The sequence below is a fragment of the Bufo bufo genome, chromosome 9, assembly GCF_905171765.1.
Source record: "Bufo bufo chromosome 9, aBufBuf1.1, whole genome shotgun sequence".
NCBI classification, from domain to species: Eukaryota; Metazoa; Chordata; class Amphibia; order Anura; family Bufonidae; genus Bufo; species Bufo bufo.
Genome location: NC_053397.1, coordinates 219,224,789 through 219,248,760, shown reverse-complemented (window position 1 = coordinate 219,248,760; position 23,972 = coordinate 219,224,789). Strand labels below are relative to the sequence as shown.

At 47.6% G+C, this 23,972-nt stretch overlaps 1 protein-coding gene across 5 annotated transcripts in view; it reads left to right on the top strand.

The window, feature by feature from the left end:
- PATJ (PATJ crumbs cell polarity complex component) overlaps positions 1-23,972 on the top strand; it is a 193,764-nt gene that overhangs the window by 22,552 nt on the left and 147,240 nt on the right. For all 5 annotated transcript variants that reach the window (XM_040408093.1, XM_040408092.1, XM_040408091.1 and 2 more), the window contains exons 6-11: positions 11,816-11,999; positions 12,870-12,995; positions 15,182-15,406; positions 16,254-16,353; positions 21,376-21,464; positions 23,327-23,468. In XM_040408093.1, the coding sequence (XP_040264027.1) occupies positions 11,816-11,999; positions 12,870-12,995; positions 15,182-15,406; positions 16,254-16,353; positions 21,376-21,464; positions 23,327-23,468 (866 nt within the window). The remainder of the gene's footprint in view (positions 1-11,815; positions 12,000-12,869; positions 12,996-15,181; positions 15,407-16,253; positions 16,354-21,375; positions 21,465-23,326; positions 23,469-23,972) is intronic.

Genomic DNA, 23,972 nt, shown 5'->3' with positions numbered 1-23,972 from the left:
CCTCCGCGTACATGCACGCTCACGTTCAGACACCAGGTCCCGCAAACTACCTTGGGTTGTCACAACCATGTCCCGCTTCTCCTCGGCTTCCTTGGGTCACCCCCAGGATGTTGTATGAGGCTGGCGACGAACCCTCCCCTGCCGCACCTTTCGCCGACTCGGGGGACTCCTCTGACTCTGATTCCGGATCAGAGCAGAGCACTGCCCTAGCTGCGGCCATGCAGGATCTCATCAGGGCATTAAGGGACGCTCTCCACATGCAGGAAGACCCCTCCTCCTCGGCTAAGGAATCTGTATCCTTCCGCCATTCTAGGTGCCCCGCTTTGGTTTTCCCTAACCATGTGGATCTGAACGCACTCCTGGCCAAGGAGTGGCGTCACCCGGATAGATGTCTTCAGCCCGCCAAGAGTTCGGACATCCTCTTTCCCTTCTCCGAGGAGTCCATTACTATGTGGTCTGTTCCTCCTCAGGTAGACCCACAAGTGGCCCGACTTGCTAAGGCCACCACCCTTCCTTTGGCCGACTATGCTTCCTTGTCTGATCTGTTGGACAAGAAGATAGACTCCTTGTCCAAGTCTGCATTTGTCGCAGCGGGTTCCGCTATCCGTCCTGCCTTTGCTGCGTCATGGGTGGCAAAGGCCTGTGTGGTATGGGCCAAACATGCTACTCGGGGGGGGGGGGGGGGGGGGGCTCCATCTCCTTTCCTCTCATCTTCTCCAGGCATCCCGGTACCTTTGTGATGTCTCCCTGGAATCGGCACACCTCTCTAGCAGGACGGCTGCTGACTCTGTGGCCATGGTTTGGCTTTGTGCCTGGGCAGCCGATGCCGCCTTCAAAAAGGCGCTCATATCTCTCCCCTTCCTGGGCTTTTTGGGAAACGTTTAGAGGAGCTTATTTCTGAGGATACGGGTAGGAAAAGTTCCCTCCTGCCCCAGAACTGTCCCCGCCGCCGCCGTCCTATGTCTGCATCGCAATCTCCTTTCGGGATTCCTCTTCCCGTCAAGACAAAGACTGCTCGTCTTTCCTTCAAGGCCAAGCTTCCTGGCACGCATGCCCTAAGCCTTCCAAACCCTAGTCTACAAAGCAGTTATCTGCATGACATGGGGCGACTCGAGTGGGGGGTCGTTTCAGGATTAATAGAGCGCGAGTGTGGACGACGCATGGGTTCTGGAAGTAGTTTTCTCCGGATACAAGATAGAATTCTCCGCCCTTCCAATGGGTCGGTTCTTCCAGTCGTCACCGCCCAGGTCCCCCTCCCGGTCGGCCGCTTTATTTCAGGCCATTCATTCCCTTTACGCGCACGGAGTGATTGTTCCTGTCCCGACCTCGGAACGTTTTCAGGGGTTTTACTCGAACCTCTTAACTTTTCCCAAAAAGGATGGTTCTATTCAACCCATGCCCCGAGGGTCTTTACCAAGGTGTTGGCTCCCCTCGTCACACTTCTCCGTGCCAGGGGAGTTGCTGTAATACCCTACCTGGACGACCTTCTGGTGAAGGCTCCGTCCCGGGGGAAAAACCTGTCCAGCCTCCACATCACACTGTTCGTGGCATGGTCCTCGACACTTGCCTCGGCTGAGTGTTCCTTCCTCAGGACAAGGTAGTGGCTCTCCAGTCGGGGGTGGCCTTCACGAGCCGTTTCCTCTGTCCATCAGGGTGTGCATGCACGTTTTCGGCCAGATGCTTGCCACCGTCGAGGCAATTCCTTATGCCCAATTCCTCACCCGATCCCTTCAACTCTCAATTCTTGCCCGGTGGAACAAGTCTCCATCAGGCCTCAATCGCCGATCCGCCTGTTCCCTCAGGACTTGCGCTGGTGGCTGAATCCACTAACCTTCTCTCTCAGCAGATCCTTCCTTCCCCTCCATTGGCAGGTGATCTCCACAGATGCCAGCCTGGCAGGTTGGGGGGCAGTCTTCGGGTCTCCCACAGCCCAGGGTCAGTGGGTGATATGGGAGAGCTCCCTTCAGATCAATATCCTGGAGCTCAGGGCCATTTATCTAGCTCTGTCCTGTTGAACTCATCTCCTCCGCGGTCATCCTTTCCGAATTCAGACGGACGACTCCACAGCGGTGTCTTATTTGAACCACCAAGGGGGTACCCGCAGCGTCCTGAAGGAAGCCTCTCGCATCCTGCGGTGGGCAGAGGGACACGTTCCCGCTCTCTCCACGGTCTACATCCAATTGGGCTGCTGACTTCCTCAGTCACCAGCGACTCGACTCGGGTGAGTGGTCTCTCCATCCAGAGGTGTTTTAACAGCTCTGTCAGTGTTGGGGATTCCCAGATGTGGATCTCTTCGCCTCCCGTCTGAATCACAAGCTTATGCTTTATGTCGCCAGGTCTCGGGATCCTCAGGCTCTGGCGGTGCATGCCTTGGTGCTCCCGTGGTCCCAATTCAGTCTCCTGCATATCTTCCCTCCCCTTCCGCTTCTTCCTCGGGTACTCAAACGCCTCAAAATGGATCGGGTCCCAGCGATATTGGTGGCTCCGGACTGGCCCCGCAGAGCGTGGTATGCAGATCTTGTCTTCCTGCTCGCCGACACTCCATGGTGGCTGCCTCTGCGTCCCGACCTCCTTTCGCAAGGTCCTCTATTCCACCCGAGTTTACCTTGGCTTCATTTAACAGTGTGGCTGTTGAAGCCACGGTCTTGAGGTTCCGCGATCTCTGAGTCAGGGGGTTGATCATCCCGTCCCTCCCTTCCGTTCTCCGGTGGAACCCTGTGATTTAAATTTGGTCCTAGATGCTCTTCAGCCCTCTCCCTTCGAGCCCTTAAAGGAGGTCTCCCTTTCTTATGTCAACTTTAAGGTTGCCTTTTTAGTCGCGATTACTTACATTCGCAGAGTGTCCGAGCTGGCGGCTCTTGTCGGTCCCCCTTTTTGGTTATTCATCAGGACAAGATTGTCCTGGGCCCATTTCCCTCCTTTCTGCCCAAGGTGGTTTCCTCCTTCCACATTAATGAGGAGATTGTCGTGCCTTCTTTCTCATCCCGGAGAGCGGTCTCTCCACCGTCTGGATGTGGTTCGGGTGCTCCGGCTGTATCTCCAGTTAACGGAGTCCTTTCATCGTTCTGACTCTCTCTCTGTCGTCCCTGAGGCTCACGTAAGGGTTTACAAGCCTCCAAAGCTACCATCTCCCGTTGGATCAGGTCATGGCGAAGGGTCGTGACCCCCCTTCTGGTTGACCGCTCACTCCACTAGGGCGGTCGGGGCTTCATGGGCGATCCGGCATCTAGCCTCCGCTTCCCAGGTCTGCAAGGCTGCCACCTGGGCCTCAGTTCACACCTTTTCCAGGTTTTACCATATCCATTCCTTGGCCTCTGCTGATGCCAGTTTGGGTTGCAAAGTTCTGCAAGCGGCTGTGTGCTAGGTTCTTCGCATGGCTGTCTCTCTTCCCACCATTAGGGATTGCTTTGGGACGTCCCATGGTGCTGTGTCCCCCAATGCCTTTCACGAGAAAAATTGATTTCTCGTTGGATGCATTAGAGGACACAGTTCCCACCCTTGTTGTTGTTTTTTTCTTTGTTCAGGTTTTCCAGGTTTCCCGGGACTCCTTTTTTGATAATGGTCCTCCTGGTTTAGGACATTTTGGCTTCACTTTTCGCTCTGAGTTTTTAATGCTCCTATTGCTTTAGGACCTACTGGTTAGTTTAGTGTCTGTGCAGAGGGTATAGCCCATCTGGGAGGAGCTATCACTTTTCCTTTCTGGTGTCTGCCTCCTAGTGGCAGCTGGGCATATACCCATGGTGCTGTATCTCCTATGCATCCAACGAGAAAAGGATTTTACCGTAAGTACAAAATTCCATTTTTTGTGTTGCCATTTTCTGAGAGCCCTATTTTTTTATATTTTTTTGGGCGACTGTCTTTATGTAGGAGCTAATTTTTTGCGGGATGAAATGACTGTCTGGTACTATTTTGGGGTACATAAGACTTTTTGATCATTTGGTATTACACTTTTTGTGAGGCAAGGTGACAAAACAAATGGCTGTTTTGGCATATTTTTTTTTTTTTTTTTTTTTTTACAGCATTCATCTGAGGGGGCATATAATGTGATATTTTTATAGAGCAGGTTGTTACGGATACGGCGATACCTCATATGTTTATCATTTTTATTTTTTTGGGCGATTGTCTTAGGTAGGAGCTCATTTTTGCAGGATGAGATGACTGTCCGATTGGTACTATTTTGGGGTACATAAGACTTTTTGATCACTTGGTATTACACTTTTTGTGAGGCATCGGGCTGCTTTCCCCGCCATCTGGTCCCTGTCCCTATGGCCACCCTGCACCTGTCTGGATCCCGCACGTGCCGAGGTCAGCGCTGACAGCGGCAGTGCAAGGGTTAATACGCCGGCATCAATGTTTTCACCGATGCCGGCGCATATGGCAGGGGTCCGGCTATCAGTGACTGCCGGACCCCTGCAGCTCATCAGAGCGCCGTAGCAGTACGGCGATGGGATTTCTGTCCCAGTTTCCAGCGCCGTACATGTACAGCACTGGTATCCTTTGGGTTAATGTTATATTTATTTATTTTTATTATTTAATCTTTTAATTTTAAATTTTTATTTACTTTAATTTCTTGTTTTCTCTCACTATATCTATCTATATATATATATATTAGTGTGTGTGTTTTTTTTTTTTTTTTTTTTTTCCCCCCCACCGTTCAGATCAATTTATAATGCTTTTTGTTTATGTAACATGGCCAAGACCCATAATTTGCATCAGTCTGAATCTCCAGCCATCAACATGATAGAAAACGTATGGGAGGGAGATTGGCTGGGAGGGTAATGTTCTGTGACAGAGTTTTTTTTTTTTGTTTTTTTTTATAATGGCTGGATGTAGTAATGTGGGTAATGATGTGGCGGGTCGGGTAAGGTCAGTGCTTTCCATACTGGTCATTGATACCAGATGCCATAATGCGGCTGTTAAGATTTCAGAACATAAAAAGTGGGTGGAAAATTCCTCGTTTTGGAGGTGATTTCCCAAGACGAGACAAGACTATTCCTTTCTTGGAGTAAACTAAATAAAAAAATATAATTTATGCTTTTACAAGTCAGTCTGCAACTTTTGTATGAATTTAACGAGTCGTGCAGACAGCTTTATCTTTTACTGCAGGTGTGATGGGATCAGCGTAAGGGATACAAGGGTACAAGAGATATTTTAAAGGGTGTGGAGACCTTTGCATCCAGATTTGTTATTACTTACAAAAATGAAGCAATTTTACAAATAGTCTTGTTCAAATATCCTTCTGGTTTTGTGTATACAGCTCTCATGCAGAACTATGTGCCCCCATAGTGACAGACTACAGTCAAACCTCTATAGTCTGATCCTGCAGTCATGTCCTCCACTTTTACATCTGTCTTGCCAGAGGAGGCGGATGAAATCCTGCAGGATGGCAGAATCTGACTACACAGGGTTTACGTGTAGTCTGTATCCATGGAGACACATAGGTCTGCACAGGGACTGCAAGCACAAAAGAGTGAGACATTCCCAATCTGGACTTTTGCACAGTTGATTATTTTTTCTTTTTTAATGTTAGATGCATTGCAATTGCTTAAACAATGTGCTGCTCTGGAGTCAGGATCAGTGCAGGATATAAGTAATGTATGTACACAGCGACTGCACCAGCAGAATAGTGAGTGCAGCTCTGTAGTATAATACAGGATGTAACTAAATGATTTTCCTATTCCATGGCGTAAAGTCATAGTTTTATTAAAGACACAGAGGCGAGTATTGCTTTCTCCTTCTTTACTGTCCACCAATAGCAGCAAAGAGAAAAAATTTACATACAAGGAACCATAGCAACCAAGGTCCCTCCCCAATGGCCCCTATAATAGGCCACTCCTCCTCAGGATCTTCCTCTTTCTTTGAGAACCTGGTGCTGACATCACGAACATCCCAACGATAACTCCGAACTTTAACTGGAACGGAAAGTCCAACGCCACTGAAGCGCATTCAACTAGCCGACTTGGCTAAACTGTAAGAGACCTCAACCGGTAACACGGCATCTTAGAATGGAAAGAACTTCATCCTGGAAAAGAAAAACAGACCATAGGCCTAGGTGAAACCAGCATGTCAGGACAAAGTCCGAAAACCATCTACTCAACTGACTCAACAGATGTCAAGTGACTGAAGAACAATATAAATTGCAATAAATAACATGAGATACAATGGCAATGAAACAAACATTTAGGACAATAAATACCTAAAACCAAATAACTTAAAAGGTTAATAATACATAGATGCAATACTCTCATGACCCCTGTAACAAAACCGCGAAAAAACCCAAGGGAGGGAATAGGGCGGACAATACTCGCCTCCGTGTCTTTAATAAAACTATGACTTTACGTCATGGAATAGGAAAACCATTTAGTTTTACAGCAAGACACGGAGGCTTCATATTGCAAGTTCAAAGCCTGTCTATAATAGAAGCAAACAAATTAGACGGAGGGCGAAAATAAAATTCTCTGAATGTGGTAACACTCGACCAATCCGCCAAACGCATGACATCCTCCAATCTGGCCCCCGAAACCGCCAAGGCAGTGGCAGAGGCACCCTGTGCAGAGTGGGCCGTGAAGATAGAAGTGTCGATACATGCAAGAGACATGACCCACTTGAGCCAACTCGCCAACGTAGGGCTAGAAACTGGACCAAAAGGATGTCGGATTGACAGAAACAATTGGGAAACAGCGGAAGACCGGTGTGACAAGGTCCTGGATTCGTACTCCTTAAGGCAAGCCACAGGGCACAAGACCGGAGAGGAAGGGAAACTGGGATAGGAGACAGACCTAATGTTAGTCTTGGTTCGACGCAAAATGTTAAAGGTGACCCCATCCGGGGTAAACGAACGAGCGTCGTAGTCAAGGGCTCTCACATCCGAGACCCTTTTACAAGAAATAAGGCAAAACAATGCCAACAACTTTGCGGATAATTGCCTAAGTGTAAGGGCAGAATTCTCGGGCCAAGAGGATAAAAAGGATAAGACCAGGGAGACGTCCCATGTAGTGGAAAAACTAGGTCGAGGAGGGCGAGCCAATCTTGACCCACGCAAAAGGCGAGACACAGAAGGATGTTGACCAGCCGGCACACCCTCGAACCCAGCATGGGAAGAAGAAATAGCGGACCTGAAAAGGTTGATGGTCCGATACGCCTTCCCCGCCTCAAAGAGAGAGGTGAGGAACTCCAGTAGGTGGGCTACAGGTGCCGAAACGGGATCCAAGTCCCGTTCCACGCAGCAATTAGCCCAAGTTCTCCAGGCTGCCCGGTAAGACTTTCTGGTACCGGGAGCCCATGCGTTATCCAGTAACTGTCGAGTTGCTGCCGAAATGCCCTCGACAGCTCCAGGTGTCCGGAGATCCGGCACGCTAACAGCCGTAGGGATCCGTCTAGGAGAAGTGGATGGTGTAGACCCTGAGGGTTGCGTAGGAGATCCAGACGGGTCGGGAGGAGAAGAGGTACTTCCACCAGGATCCTCATCAGTGAAGGGAACCAGATCTGAGACCCCCAGAACGGAACCACCAACACCACATCCGCCAGGTGACGTTGGACCTGGAGGAGAGTCCTCGGAATCATCGAGAAAGGAGGAAAAGCATAAAGGCGGGCTACCGACCAATCCTGGAGAAATGCATCCACCGCTTCCGGATCTGGACGCCAGCTGAAAAACCGGACGAGTTGCCTGTTGAGCCGAGAGGCAAAGAGATCGACCGACATCGGACGCCATAACTCCGAGATTGCTGAGAAGATCTGTGGGTCTAACTGCCAATTGCTGCCATCCGCTAGGTAGCGTGAGTTCCAGTCCGCACGAACGTTGCTCAGCCCCGGCAAGTATTCTGCCTGTACCATGATGTCTCTGGACAGGCAAAACGACCAAAAATCCTTGGCCAACCGAGCCAGGGTTGCCGAGTGGGTACCTCCCAAACGATTGACATACCGGACCGCCGATATATTGTCCATCCGTAGCCTGATGCACGCGTTGGCGATCCCATTGGAGAAACTCCTCACCGCAAATGAACCGGCCAGTAGTTCCAAGGCATTGATATGGAGGAGGGATTCCTCCGCCGACCAGGCTCCCCCGGTGGAGACCCCATTGCAATGGGCGCCCCAGCCCTGAAGGCTCGCATCCGATTGGATGGTCAATTCCGGCAGAAATCCGAAGATTGCTCTGCCGTTCCACGCCTCCAGATTGGCGATCCACCAACTCAACTCCTCTCAGGCCTCCGAGTCCAGAACCACCGCGTCCGCAAAGGAGGCACCGGTCCGAAGATGGGCGATCTTCAGCCGTTGTAGAGCCCGGTAGTGTAACTGGGCCGGAAACACCGCCTGAATCGATGAGGCCAGCAAACCGATGATGCGAGCTAGGTGACGCAATGAGAGGCTGGGGATGAGAAGAGCATGCCTCAACTCCTTGCGGATGGCTTGTAACTTTGTCGCCGGCAGACTGAGGGACTCCGAGAGCGAGTCCACCATGAATCCCAGGAACTCCATCCTCTGGGATGGGATGAGAGAAGACTTCTCCTTGTTGAGGAGGAACCCGAGATCTGAAAGTAGGTTCGCTGTCCACTGGAGATGTTCCAGTAGTCCCGACCTGGACTCGTGCATCAGCAAGATGTCGTCCAGGTAGATGATAAGGCGCACGCCCCGTGTCCTCAACCATGACACGACCGGACGTAGCAACTTGGTGAAACACCAAGGGGCAGATGACAGTCCGAATGGTAGACAGGTGAACCTCCAGATTTCTCCTCTCCACCGGAACCGGAGAAGATCCCTGGAATGCATGGCCACTGGGACCGTCAGATAAGCATCTTTCAGATCCAGTTTTACCATCCAGTCCCCGGGAACTAACAAGTCCCGAAGGAGGTGGATCCCCTCCATCTTGAAATGCCGGTAGCGTACTACCGAATTTAGAGCGCGGAGGTTGATGACAGGTCTCATCTGACCCCCTTTTTTCTGGACGAGGAAGATGTTGCTGACCACCCCTCTCCCAAAAGGGGGCGCTCGCTCTATCGCCTGTTTTTGCCTGAGAGAAACCAGTTTCGCGTCCACCAGAGCGCAATCTGGGCGCGACAAAGGTAAGGGTGGAGGGGAGGGGATTAGGGAGGTGGAACCCGTGAGTTCTATGTGAAATCCCCTGACCGTGGAAAGTACCCATGGATCTGAGGTGATGAGGCTCCAAGCATGCGAAAAAAGATGGAGTCTGCCCCCTACACAAGGGACCATAGAATCCCCGATCTGGGGAGGACTTACCCAAGGGTCTGCGGTAGCTTGGATTTCCTCTGAAGGAACGAGACCTCCATTGATTTCCTCTGGTGGAGAAGAAAGGTGACGGGTTACGCTGGTCCTGGAATGACGGTCGTTGACCACCAGAACCTCTGTTCGTGCCACGGGCCTGAAAGTTTGCACGGCCGGACAGGCGGCCCCTACTACTGCCGGCCCGATGAGAGACCCGTCCCTGAAATACTCTGCGCATATTGGCTTGGGCCTTGTCAAGTGCGGTAAAAGTACCCACAAAACGGCTCATATCTTTAATGAAAGAGTCTCCAAAGAGGAGACCCTGGGCGTCCTTACCCGCCTCAGTGAGAGTCAAATTTGCCAACTTGGGGTTGATCTTAATCAAGATGGCTTTGCGCCTCTCGATTGCCAAGGAGGTATTGGCGTTACCGGCAATACAAATTGCCCTCTGGGTCCAACCCTGCAGTTCCTCGGGGTCTATTGGAGAGCCCTCATTTCTAGCTGCTTCAACCAATTCAAAAATCTTTGCCCTTGGGCCAAAGATATCCAAAACCTTGTCCTGGCAGCTGCGGAGAGCTGAATCCAGGCCCTTCTTAGGGTTCCAGCCAGTTTTGGCCAAGAATTGTGACATCTTGGGGTCAACTATGGGGGTGTCACACACTTTTGTTAGGCACTATTGGCCTGGGGCACTCGGCCCTAAGCTTGTTCCGTGTCTCACGGTTAAGAGGGTGACGTACCCAATGTTCTAAATAGGACCCCACATGTTCAGTGGGGAGCCATTCCGCCGAGCGCGGATGATGCAGAGCCTCAGGGTCGAACATGCGTTCGCCTGGCGCATCTAGCAGAGCCTCTGAACGATTAGCGTTAGAAGAGGATGCCACATCTTTGGCAGAGGAGGCCACAGTAGCGGATGTAGAAGGACCCTGCACTGGGAGGGCGACATCCTCTTCTGACCCGTAATCAAAGTCCGCAATAGCCTCCTCGTCTGATGCTCTGAGTCAGACATTTCCGGTGATTGTACTCTAGCGCACTTCCATGTCTGCGCCCGTTCTGCCTGGCGGGAAAAGGCTCTTTTCCGTGAACTATGGACGGTCTCTGGGGTGGCATGATGCGCACCAGTCAAAGTCTCCTGTGGCACAGGAGGTTCATTCAAGGTAGGCTGCGGAGAAGTGTTATGGTCTGGCAAGGACCTACTAGCTGGCTGGGCGGACAGAGCATGGGTAATGGTTTGCGACAATATAGTCGACATGGAACCCATGGCCGCCATGATAGCGTCTGATACAGAGCGCTGTAAAGCCAGCGCCTGTGCATCCACATCCGTGGGATTGTGACCCTCAGGGGGGGGAGGGGGGCATACTGATAGCAGAGGATTAGGGGTAGACATGATCCCACAATAACGTCTAGAGATTGAAGTAATCCTGGTTAATAGTATGCGCTAGCTGCAACTAAAAGCACCTGATATAAACAGTGACCGGATCTAAGGCAGAGAGCAGGAGCCGCCGACCGCAGGGCACAGGAGCAGATGTAAGCCGGGCCGGAAGTGACAGAGGTAGCGGAAGCCCTGCTGCAAAGCCCGCGAAATGCGGTAAGCTATTACAGAACGGCCGCTGAGATCTCGCAGCCGGCCGGGTCACTGAAGGTATTCCAAGATGGCCGCCGAGATCCCGCGGCCGCCCTGACTACCGGAGGTGTTCAGGAGAGGCGCCGCTGGAGACCGGGAGAGGAGCCACCGTCTCCCAAACGTCCAGGGACGAGAGGAGACTGCTCCGGTGAGTGACGAAGGTGAGGGGAAGCGCCGCACAGGCGAAACGGGTCGCCGCAGAGAGCGGCAGCTAGTAGTGAAGGGGGGCGCCGGGGAGCGCAAGCGGAGGCACAATAAAGCGCGGGGAATAAGCGCAGAGGCCTGCAAAGTGGCAAACAAAGCAAGAGGGTAGCGCTGGAAGCAAAAGAGGGTTAGTCACCCTGGGTTAAGAGTGCGAATATATAAAAGCACAAAGCCTTGATTAAATACAAATCACAGATAAAGAAATTTCAGTGTACTTATCTGGTGGCAGCAGCAAAGAAAGAGGAAGTTACAGAGGAAGAGAGGCCTATTATAGGGGCCAGTGGGGAGGGACCTTGGTTGCTATGGTTCCTTGTATAAATTTTTTCTCTTTGCTGCTATTGGTGGACAGTAAAGAAGGAGAAAGCAATATGAGCCTCCGTGTCTTGCTGCAAAACTCAGAATCAGTACAGGATAAGTAATGTAATGTATGTACACAGTAACTGCACCAGCAGAATAGTGAGTGCAGCTCTGGAGTATAATACAGGATGGAACTCAATATGCAAAGTAATGTATGGACTGTGATTCAACCTTTTGTATGTAGATTACATATATTTGTAGAATGGATTTTAGCAGGATGCTATTAAAGAAATTGTCTACCAGGAACGCTCTGACCATATGACCTAGTATTGAGTATATGGAGGTAATAGAAGGTCCCCTATTAAGTTTTTACTGAGAACAGCAGAGCCGTGTGTGTGATGTTCCTCTGAATGAATTGCACTCCTTTTAAGTTCAAATAAAAGCAATGCATCTATGTGTTTTTACTGTTTACAGGGATGGAAGGCTTAAAGAGAATGATCAGATACTGGCGATTAACTACACCCCCCTGGACACGAACGTCTCGCACCAGGAAGCCATAGGTCTACTGCAGAAGTCTTCTGGCCACATTCATTTAATTGTTGCTAAACAGCCGCCTCCGCTCCTTCCCCAAACCCAAGTTCCCGTGCAGGAAGAACAAGTAGGTTCCCTGCCTCCGTTGTTAAAGTTTGGTAATATCCACAAGCAGAAGGGGAATGGAGGCCAAAAGGAGTTACCGGGTATGAAGAGAAGGCTTCCACAGCAGCACAGAGTATTTCAGAAGAGAAGTGTGCTGTTCTTTGTAGTACTCATGTATAATATTGAGGAAAGGGTGGAGGGGAATGGAGACAAATGGGAAGTCACAGACTGAGGGTGAAGAGAGCAGGGTTCTGCAGCAGCACAGAGTATTTCAGTAGAGGCATGTGCAGATCTTTTGGGCTGCAGTGACTTCTCCACTCGTGATCATGCTCGTGAGGACAGAGCTATATGTGCCAGGAAAGTATCCTGACGTGAAGAAGGGAATGGAAACTAATGGGAGCTCATACTAGTTAATGGAAGAAGCAAGGTTTACAGCAGCACAGAGTATTTATGACACTGGATAGATACGAAATTCTGCTGGTCTGGCTTTTCCTTCCAGCACTATTAGCTGATTTTGTCTGGAAATTGGTTCACCCTTAATATAAGCATGCCCACCGGAGCACAGCTAATCAGATCAGCACGGGGCCTATGTTCCAGGGCCGCTCTAGATGAACGGCATATGCAGAATATAAATATAAGCAATTAATAAAATGGGCGACCGCTAATGTTCATCCTAATGGGAGCCATATGGGGCAGCGGCGGGGTCCCCTGAAGAAAGCCTTCGGGGCTGATCTCTGCCTGTATGCTCTGCTTCTGTATTATAATAGCGTTATGTTCTATGGATGCGGCAGGACTGTGCGTCTTCCCTGTTTTTGGTGTGAGGGGGTTGGGGGGATATATTCAAAATTTGGAATTTGAAATTGAAAAATAATTCTGTTTTTACAAATTGCAGGTCTGGGGCCACGTGGAAGAGATTGAGCTCACTAATGACGGATCGGGATTAGGATTCGGGATCGTCGGTGGGCGAGCCAATGGTGTAATTGTCAGAACGATCTTACCCGGGGGACTTGCTGATCGGGTAATTTATCTTCCAATTTTCCCTAATATTTAATGCACGGAGAATAATTAGTTCTATATAAACAACATATGCAGGATATATCTGCCTCATCAATCATCACCAGAGCAATCAGGATTCCTGGCTCCTTCTGTTATATTTTTATATATATATATAAATTTATTATATATAATTTTTTAGCTCTGGCAATTTCCGCTATTGTATGTCTTTTAATGGTCTTCTCATGTGATTATATATGTCAGACTGAGCAGGGAATTATTGCTTAAAGGGGTGGCTCAAGATTACAAAGAATGGCTGCTTTCTTCCAAGTATAGCACCACACATGTCCACTGGTTGGGTTTGGTATTGCAGCTCAGCCATATTTGCTTGATGGAGCTGACACATGCAGGTTGAGCATGCACCCGGTCACCCCCTCCCATTCTACAAGGGACCACTGGAGATTGCCAGGCTCTGTACTTTGCAAACTCCGGTGGTCCCATCGAGAATGAATGGGTGCATGCTCAACCTGCCGCTCCCTCAGATTGGGGGAAAGGGACCCCCATTCTCAGGATCAGTGGGTGCCCCTGCAGTCAGACCACCACTGATCAGTTAGTTAGCCCTTATCCTGTGGATTGGGGTTAACTTCAGAACTTGGCACAACCCCTGTAACTTTCATGTGGTCCATTGGGGTTCTGTCTTGGCTTCCATTGCTCTTACAGAACTGCAGACTCCAAATCCAATCAAAAGATCTACAACTTTACGATTGCTTTGTGTCTAAATTTCTCATTGCTTTAAAGATCTCTGCTTGCCTCCAGTGAATGGAAACATTCTCTTTTACATCCAGGGACTGAAAATTTGTACCGATCTAATACTTCTCGTAGCTCAGGGTTTGTCACAATTGTATCCATTCTACACAATTCTCTGTGTAATAAACAGCAAGGACTCCAGACCGCTACATTTTATCTGCATTGATACATTGTATCAAACTATCAGGACAGGAGAGAGTAACTGATGTCTCTGTCTCATTGTCTAAATCGGATACAATTGTAACAAACTCTCAGATTGCAAAGTATCGCTGCTCCAGAAGATTGTAGAAAACGTCCAGTAGTCTGGCAGCATTCACTGTGACTGACTGATTATTGGCCGTTTCCTTATTTTCATAGATTTTTGTCACACCTAAAATCCTCACCTTGGAGATCTCCTTCATTGATTTACAGAATATAATCCAGCTTCTTGTGTAATGGTCACCGCACCCGACTTCTATAGTCTCCTTGGTTTTTTCAGGGCTCGTTTATTTTTTATTTCTTTAAATTTAAGAGACATTGGCCGTAGCTGCGGCCGTATACTATCTGGATGAAGTGGCCTGTTTTTGGAATTTAAAGGGGTTTATGGCTGGTTAATTGCAAAAATAAATAGATCTCATCAATTTACCGCCGGAGATAAATAAACCGTTTAAATGGCTCTGACCGTCACGCTAGAAAATTGGGAGGCAATTAAGGAAAACATGAAAGTTAGAAAAAAAAATCTAATTTTACATTAACTGGAGCTGAATAAAAGCCGGTGTTAATCTGGGCATTAATATATTTTATGTATTTTACAATGTCTTCATTAACTAGAATTCCTTCCTTATTAGTAATGGCAAAAGACCCTGTCAGCTCTGCTGTATATATAGAGCTGGGAGTAACAAATCCAGCGGGGGCAGCTTCCAAAGGAAATCTCTGCTGCTCCTTCACAGCCATAAACGCTCGTCTGATATCTTTCTTAAAAGGCAATGCATCACTTTATTTTAATCTATATGGAAACCTATGACTTTTTTTTTTCCAACTTATACCAATTTGTTTTTATTTTCTATCCGTGATTATGGAAGCAGTCTTCTTGCCTGAGCTGCTACTGTATTGCCACGGAGTCCCATTCAAGTGAATGGGACTGAGTACTAAGTACAGTGCTACTAATAGCATGGAAAAGTAGTAAAAAAAGAGATCTGCTTGCTGTCACGATCAGAGGCTGAAAACCTTTGGTGATCTTATACTTCTCACAGCTGACAACTTGTTACAATTGTTTCCAGTCTAGAGAATCTTCTGTCAGCTCAACAGCCTGGGCTCCTGACTGATACATTGTAACAACTACAAGCTGTTAAAAGAAGATTCTGCATATATTCTGGATAGTGGCATCCCGTTCTGAGTGGACTTTCTCTCTGTATTGTTCCATAGGACGGAAGGTTAAAGACCGGAGATCACATCTTGCAGATTGGAGGCACCAATGTCCAGGGCATGGCCAGTGACCAGGTCGCTCAGGTGTTGAAGAACTGTGGAAATTCTGTCTGCATGGTGGTTGCCAGGGATCCCGTGGGCAAGGCTCCTCCAGTGAAGCCTCCGGCTCCAGCAACATTGCCGGTTGCATCTCTGCCTCCTCTGGACATCAAGAGCAGCATTCCTGTAAGTACGGCACCTGACATAATCGCTCTTCCACAACTCGCCCCCACTGTGTCGTGCTGCACCCGCTCAACTGCTGTTACCTGTGCAAGGGACACACAACTGCAGCGCAGCACCCGTTCCAGCGAGCGCCGGCTGCAGTTCCCTGCACGACTGGATGCCAAATAGTGCCAATTGGGCAGAGGTTGCAGCGTAAACCACTCCGTCTCCTTCATCTCATGATTGGTGGGGGCCCCAGAGGCAATGAAGTGATAGCTCAGCCTCTAGATGCCCCTTTAATGAGAAATTCTGGCCTACTGCCTCACATCCTAATGAAATGCTCTGCTATTTTCTTATATTCCTTATATTCCAGTTTTCCAAATCACTGCTTGCTGTCAATAAATTGAATCATCCAGGAGCTGTCACCTGTACAGACCTAATACTTCTCACAGCTGAGGATTTGTTACAATTGTATCCAGTCTAGACAATCCTCTGTGAGCAAAAAGCTTCTGCGGCACAAGCCTCTCTCCTGTCCTGATAGTTTGTTACAATGTATCACTGAGGATTCCTGGCGGTTTCCCTTCACAGAGGATTGTCTGGACTGGATGCAATTGTAACAAACTGCTGGCTGAGAGCAGGGCAAGGTCAGTACAGGTTGTCATTCTCTGGATGTACAGTTTTCCTGTTCAGTGGCAGAAAGCAGAGATCTTGAAAATGGCATTGAATGCACAAAATATATTAAAACTTTGCAGAACTTTTCATGATGCAGTCATTGCGTGAAACCGGCTGACTGCGTGGATATCGCGCTACACTGAGGGCGGAAATAAATGGCGGTCTCTCCTAACCACCGACTGATGGTTTTTATTTTCAGGAAGAAGCTGAGAACAATGTGTATGATATTACCCTCGCCAAAAAAGAAGGCCAGAGCCTGGGGATAACAGTGGTGGGCTACACAGGAGGCAGCAGCGGAGGTGAGATCACACTGCGACTGTGGCTCCTATTACACATCCTGTCAATTCTACGGCAACTGGCGTTGTTGCCTAAAAGGGGTTGTCCAGTTTTAGGCCTCCTGCACACGGCCCCTTTTTTCCCCTGTTTTCTGGGTGTTTTTTGCGTTCTGTATACGGTCCGTATACGGAACCATTCATTTCAATGGTTCCGCAAAAAAACCGGAATGTACTCCGTATGCATTCCATTTCCGTTTTTCCATTCCGTTTTTCCATAGAACATATCCTATTATTGCCCGCATATCACGTTCCGTGGCTCCATTCAAGTCAATGAGTCCGCAAAAAAAACGGAACACATACGGAAATGCATCCGTATGTCTTCCGTTTCCGTTCTGTTTTTTGCTGAACCATCTATTGAAAATGTTATGCCCAGCCTAGTTTTATCTATGTAATTACTGTATACTGTATATGCCATACGGAAAAACGGAAACACAACGGAAACAAAAAACGGAACAACAGTTCAGTGAAAAACGGACCGCAAAACACTGAAAAAGCCATACGGTCATGTGCAATAGGCCTTAGGAAAATAAAGGTCTCATACTCATGTTTTATGGCTCCAAGATGTACAGAGACTTAAAACTGTGACCTGAAATCATAACAACCTCCTCCTGGAATATTTGCCACTTATAGTGTCAATATTTCGCCCCCAAAAAGGACATTTTTGGGTGAACTGTTGGCAAGTATGCTCTGGGCCCTTGTGACTAAATACTTTGTTGCTTTTGTGTTGGGTTTTCCTGGTAATTTGATACTATTTATCTTCAGTAACCAAAAGTAATGCGCAGGGGCCACCCCCTTTTTATTTAATGCATGCAAATTGGGTGTTTGTTTTTTTGTGAAATTTTACTGAAAACAAGACATTATTTTCCACCTTTTCTCCTCTACTTTTTTTTTCTATTTTTCCCTCCCTCATGGTGGTGCACCAGAGAGAACAGACTTGGGCAGGTATGAGGGTTTTTGCTTGTCGTTTTTTTGCCTGATCCTTGACAAACTTGGTTGTTCAAAGCTAAAGTGCTTTTAAAACACTGGAATGACTGGGCTGCTTTTCCAAAAACCGCACCACATCTGTCTACTGGTTCTGCATGGTATTGCAGCTCACATGCATTCATTTCAAAGAGGTCCTATCGCCTCTCCTGACATGCATTCCCCATGTAATAACAATTCTTTTCTTATCTTTTCTTAGGACTCTGTGTTGTGCTGTACCTCCTTTATTCCTACTAGAAGTTTGTGAATGAATTGCCAATAAAGGTCCATCTGGGTGTTACCAGCTGGGGGTGGCATCCCTACACAATTGGTCACTATCCAATCAGTGCTGCTAGTGTCAGTATGTGTAGGGACACTCCTCTTACTGGTAACACCCGGCTGGATCTTTATTACAGACGGCTGGTAATTTATTCGTAACCTTCTAGTTGGAATAATAGAAGAATGGCACGAAAGATGCTCCAGAATTGTTATTACATGGGGGGTTGAAGTAGTTACTAAAACAGACATGTCGTTAGGAGTGACAGTTCCTCTTTAATGGACCTAAGCTGCAGTAATGCCCACGACCTATGGACAGGTGTGGAGCTGTTTCCGCAAGGAAGCAGCCATTGTTTTCCAATCTTGTACTTCCCCCTTAAGGCCCATCATGCTTCTCCTCCTGTGTGTCATATAGAGTTGCAAGAAAAAGTATGTGAACCCTTTGGAATGATATGGATTTCTGCACAAATTGGACATAAAATGTGATCTGATCTTCATCTAAGTCACAACAATAGACAATCACAGTCTGCTTAAACTAATAACACACAAAGAATTTAATGTTACAATGTTTTTATTGAACACACCATGTAAACATTCACAGTGCAGGTGGAAAAAGTATGTGAACCCTTGGATTTAATAACTGGTTGAACCTCCTTTGGCAGCAATAACTTCAACCAAACGTTTCCTGTAGTTGCAGATCAGACGTGCACAACGGTCAAGAGTAATTCTTCACCATTCCTCTTTACAGAACTGTTTCAGTTCAGCAATATTCTTGGGATGTCTGGTGTGAATCGCTTTCTTGAGGTCATGCCACAGCATCTCAATCGGGTTGAGGTCAGGACTCTGACTGGGCCACTCCAGAAGGCGTATCTTCTGTTTAAGCCATTCTGTTGTGGATTTACTTCTATGCTTTGGGTCGTTGTCCTGTTGCAACATCCATCTTCTGTTGAGCTTCAGCTGGTGGACAGATGGCCTTAAAGGGGTTGTCCGGGTTCAGAGCTGAACCCGGACATACCCTTATTTTCACCCAGGCAGCCTCCCTGAGGCTAGCATCGGAGCATCTAATGCTCCGATGCGCTCCCTTGCCCTGCGCTAAATCGCGCAGGGCACGGGCTCTTTTGTTTTCAATAACACACTGCCGGGTGGAAACCTTCTGCCCGGCAGTGTGTTCGGTGACGTCACCGGCTCTGAGGGGCGGGCTTTAGCTCTGCCCTAGCTGTTTTACTGGCTAGGGCAGGGCTAAATCCCGCCCATCAGTGCCGGTGACGTCACCGGGGTTCCTGGCAGCCCCATGGAGAGCCCCGGTACGTCACCGGATCTCCAAAAAATGCCTTTGCCCTGCGCAATTTAGCGCAGGGCAAAGGAGAGCATCGGAGCATGAACTGCTCTGATGCTCATGTCAGGGGGGCTGCCGGAGTGAAAATGGAGGGATGTCCGGGTTCAGCTCTGAACCAGAACAACCCCTTTTAAGTTCTCCTGCAAAATGTCTTGATAAACTTGGGAATTCATTTTTCCTTCGGTGATAGCAATCCGTCCAGGCCCTGACGCAGCAAAGTAGCCCCAAACCATGATGCCCCCACCACCATACTTCACAGTTGGGATGAGGTTTTGATGTTGGTGTGCTGTGCCTCTTTTTCTCCACACATAGTGTTGTGTGTTTCTTCCAAACAACTCAAATTTGGTTTCATCTGTCCACAGAATATTTTGCCAGTACTGCTGTGGAACATCCAGGTGCTCTTGTGCAAACTGTAAACGTGCAGCAATGTTTTTTTTGGACAGCAGTGGCTTCCTCTGTGGTATCCTCCCATGAAATTCTTGTTTAGTGTTTTACGTATCGTAGATTCGCTAACAGGGATGTTAGCATATGCCAGAGACTTCTGTAAGTCTTTAGCTGACACTCTAGAATTCTTCTTCACCTCATTGAGCAGTCTGCGCTGTGCTCTTGCAGTCATCTTTACAGGACGGCCGCTCCTAGGGAGAGTAGCAGCAGTGCTGAACTTTCTCCATTTATAGACAATTTGTCTTACCGTGGACTGATGAACAGCAAGGCTTTTGGAGATACTTTTATAACCCTTTCCAGCTTTATGCAAGTCAACAATTCTTAATCGTAGGTCTTCTGAGAGCTCTTTTGTGTGAGGCATCATTCACATCAGGCAATGCTTCTTGTGAAAAGCAAACCCAGAACTGGTGTGTGTTTTTTATAGGGCAGGGCAGCTGTAACCAACACCTCCAATCTCATCTCATTGATTGGACTCCAGTTGGCTGACACCTCACTCCAATTAGCTCTTGGAGAGGTCATTAGTCTAGGGGTTCACATACTTTATCCACCTGCACTGTGAATGTTTACATGGTGTGTTCAATAAAAACATGGTAACATTTAATTCTTTGTGTGTTATTAGTTTAAGCCGACTGTGATTGTCTATTGTTGTGACTTAGATGAAGATCAGATCACATTTTATGACCAATTTGTGCAGAAATCCATATCATTCCAAAGGGTTCACATACTTTTTTCTTGCAACTGTACATCCCCTGCATGACCTAACATCTGTCCTCGTGTATAACCCACCTTCACTTCCTTCCATCATGGTCGAGCAGGGATGCACATAAAGGAGACTGGGTCCCATCACAAACGTGTATATAGGCCCCACTTCTTAATGTTGAGTCAGACCATTAACCCCCGAGGCACCGGAGACAGGAGATCTTCTTGCCCCTCTCCCATTTGCAGTGATCCATGGTTTGTAGTGACTGTGGTCCTGCTCTCTTCAGGGGGCACTGTAGTAAAATATTGCAGAAAGATCTAGATGAGCCGCAGCCGGGATGATAATACGGCAGATGAATTATAAGGTCGTATTACTACATCTGCATTACATGGGAACAGCAGAACAAGAGAAGGATTTGGAAGCTAGGCAGCAGTGCTCAATGCCAGGCATCAGCTGCAAAAGCAAATATGGTGGGTGTATAAAAAGTACCGCAGCTGACGGTAATCAGAAGGGGACAGGTCATCATCAGGGTCTCAGTAGTGCAGTCTCAGGTTTGGGCCTGTATCTTCAGATGGTCATATCTCATCTGTAAGCTTTTTTTCTGGTTGGTCTCCTTTAAGTGTCATTAACCATCCATGAGGTTGTGAACCCTGTAGCAACATGGGGTGAAGAGATGTCCTGATCTTTGGGGAAACGGACCCTTTATTCCTGTTGAGTGTGATTTTACCGGGATTGTGATATTAATGGTTATCCTCAGAATAGTCCATCAGTATCTGATCCATAGGGGTCGGGCAGCCAGCACTATTGCTGATCAGCTGAATAGGGGACCACGGCGCCCGTGGATTTTCCGTTGTATACAGTGGTGTCTGTGGCTGGTGCTGCTGCTCCTTCTGTTCACTTTAATGGAAGTGCGCTGCAGTACCAGGCACAGCCACAACCAATGGTATGGCACTGTGCCCAGGTACACAATAAAGGGATGAAGCTTATTGGTAAAGTGCGGGGAACCGGTCAGATACATTACAGTCTGAGACGTGGCATGCCCCGCTGTTTTGCATCTCGAGGACTTGCTGTGGCGTCTGTAAAGTTTTCCCATGATGTGTCTCCATGCGTCTGTCACATGCTTGAAAATAATGACTATTTACTGGCTGCGACAACCCAACGGAGATCTATCGACCACATCTCTGCACCTCTCAATGAATATTGTGCCCCTCAGGACCCAGTTTAGGGGCTCGGAGTCGCAGAAATTACAATTTCTCCTTTTGACTTTCAGGTTCTTCTGGTATTTATGTGAAGGGCATCATCCCCGGCAGCGCTGCCGACCATAGCGGGTGCATTCAAGTTCATGACCGGATTGTGGCGGTAAGTCCATATTATTTTACATTTGTTATAACTTACCTGTAGTTATCAACCTGCAGAGCACCTCCTCCCCCCACAGGATCCCAGCATGAAGACCACGTATTACTGGACTTTCCGAGTTTAAGCTTCAAAAATCTGAATCGTTGTAGAAGGAAAAGTTCAGCAAATTTGTGATATGCTGTGTTTCAGTTCCTCACCATTTTAAAAATCTTTGCTTGCTGTCAGTGAATATATTTATTTACATCCTGGGGATGCATAGATGTAATGCTTCTCACAGCTGAGGGATTTTACAGTTGTATCCAATTCTCTTTAAACTCCAAACTGATACATTGTAACAATCAGGACAAAAGAGAGACAGAGAGAGACTTGTGCTGCTGATGTGTTTACCTGAGGATTGTCTAGGCTAGATACAATTGTAACAAACCCTCAGCTGTAATAAAGACTCTTCTCAGTCAATTAATGCAAGCAGAGATGCTGAAAATAATAACGGATAGAGATTAGAAAGTTGCCTAATTTAATAATACAGTAATTAAGCACAAAATTACATAGAACTGTCAACCCCCATTAACTCTTTCCTGCCCTTGGGCAGAGTTCCTGCATGTGGCTGTACAGCACAGAGGTGGTATAAGCTCATATGCTGAAACCCTGATGGAATGGTCAGTATTAAAGCTAGCTCCAATCCTCACCATTTAACACCTTTGATGCCACAGTCAACAGAGACTGCAGCACCTAAGGGGATTTACAGAGTGCGTGTGTGCGGTGGGGGAAAGGGGGTTATGTTGCCATGGCAGCAGGAGGCTTTACCTCCTATAGGAATGGTTTCCAACCTCATAGTCACCAGCAGTTCTGAAAAACGGCCAGTAAGTGGGCAGGGTCAACCTCAAAAGGGAACGGAATGGGGTGGGGATGGTGCAAATTTATCCCAAAGTGGTTACTTTTTGGGCATTTGGGGGCAGTTGTGCAGCAGGGCTTAAAGGCTATGCACACCTTAATTATTATTGCATAGCATTCATTTTGAGCTAAACATAATTTTTTCAATTGGTCGTTATTAAAAATGTTGAACCCCTTTCTCTGCACAGCCTTGAGATTCTCTAGTAGCAGGCTCAGTTTTTTTTACTGTTTCACTTCAGCGCTCCTCATCTCTGATCTATGTCCTTCTAAATACTGATAAGACTGTGTCTTAACTTTTAGGCCTCATGCACATGACCGTATGTATTTTGCAGCGCGCAAAAAATACGGATGACGTCAGTGTGCATTCCGTATTTTGCGGAACGGAACAGCTGGCCCTAATAGAACAGTGCTATCCTTGTTCGTAATGCGGACAATAAAAGGACATGTTCTATTTTTTTTGCAGAACGAAAATACGGACATGCACATGGAACACCTTCCGTTTTTTTTTTTGCGGACCCATTGAAATGAATGGTTCCGTATACGGTCCGCAAAAAAAATGGAATGGACACGGAAAGAAAATACGTTCGTGTGCATGAGCCCTTAGTAATATAGAGATAAGGTTTATTGATGACTGGCACGAAGAAAGTACAATTCACACAGCCAGTTAACCCCTTGTGACAGAACAGCTGAATAATTTTTAATAGAGACCCATTGAAAGTGATTTTTAGCCGCAAATGAGCAAAATGCCATCATAAAAAAAAATTGCCCCCGAAGGTGGACATAGCCTTTCATTGTCCCAAATTATGATGGCAACTTGGGCACTTTAGATGTTGCAAAACTGACTGCCGCCTGTGGGATGGGAGTTATAATATTGCAGAAGCTGAAGAACTATCGGATGGAGACCACTAGGGTCATATACATTTTAATACGTTGTCATTATCAGTAACTTCCTGTATTTTTATTTTATTTTCTAGGTTGACGGAAAGAACATCCAGGGTCTGACCAATCAGGAGGTTGTGACGGCGCTGCGGAACACTGGCCAAACCATCCATCTTACCCTGTCCAGGGGCAACGGGCCGCTCAGCCCAGTGTCTCCGGGCGTCTCTCCGCGCAGAGGTATTTTCTTTTTCTACAAAAAAAAATGCAGCGCACATTATGATTTATAAAGTCTTCTATGCGGAGGTCTGATCGGTAACAGGCCCGGAAGCCCGAGGCTTCACTACTGAGAGGATCTGGTGACAACATGCCCCTTCCTTCCTTTTGTCAGGTGCAATGTTGTCATGGAGACCGTGGATTCAAACCATCTACATGAGTATCTACGTCCTGCCTGGATCAGCTAGAGGCAGTCCTGTGTGTGTGTGTATATGTTGAGTTGAATCCGCACTATGGGGGTCATCTACTAAATGTTTTTGGCCTAATAAAGTAGCAAAATTTGGCGCACAGGGCATTTTGCAACTTTTTGTCTTTTCTGCCACCAATCATTGTCATAATAACAGTGGCCCCAGTGCAATTACCCTAAAAATAGATGCGGAATATATCAAAGTGACTGGTCCATGATGAGGAGCGTTAATAACAAATCTGTAAAAAATATATAAATCTACTCAAATGCAAATATAATGA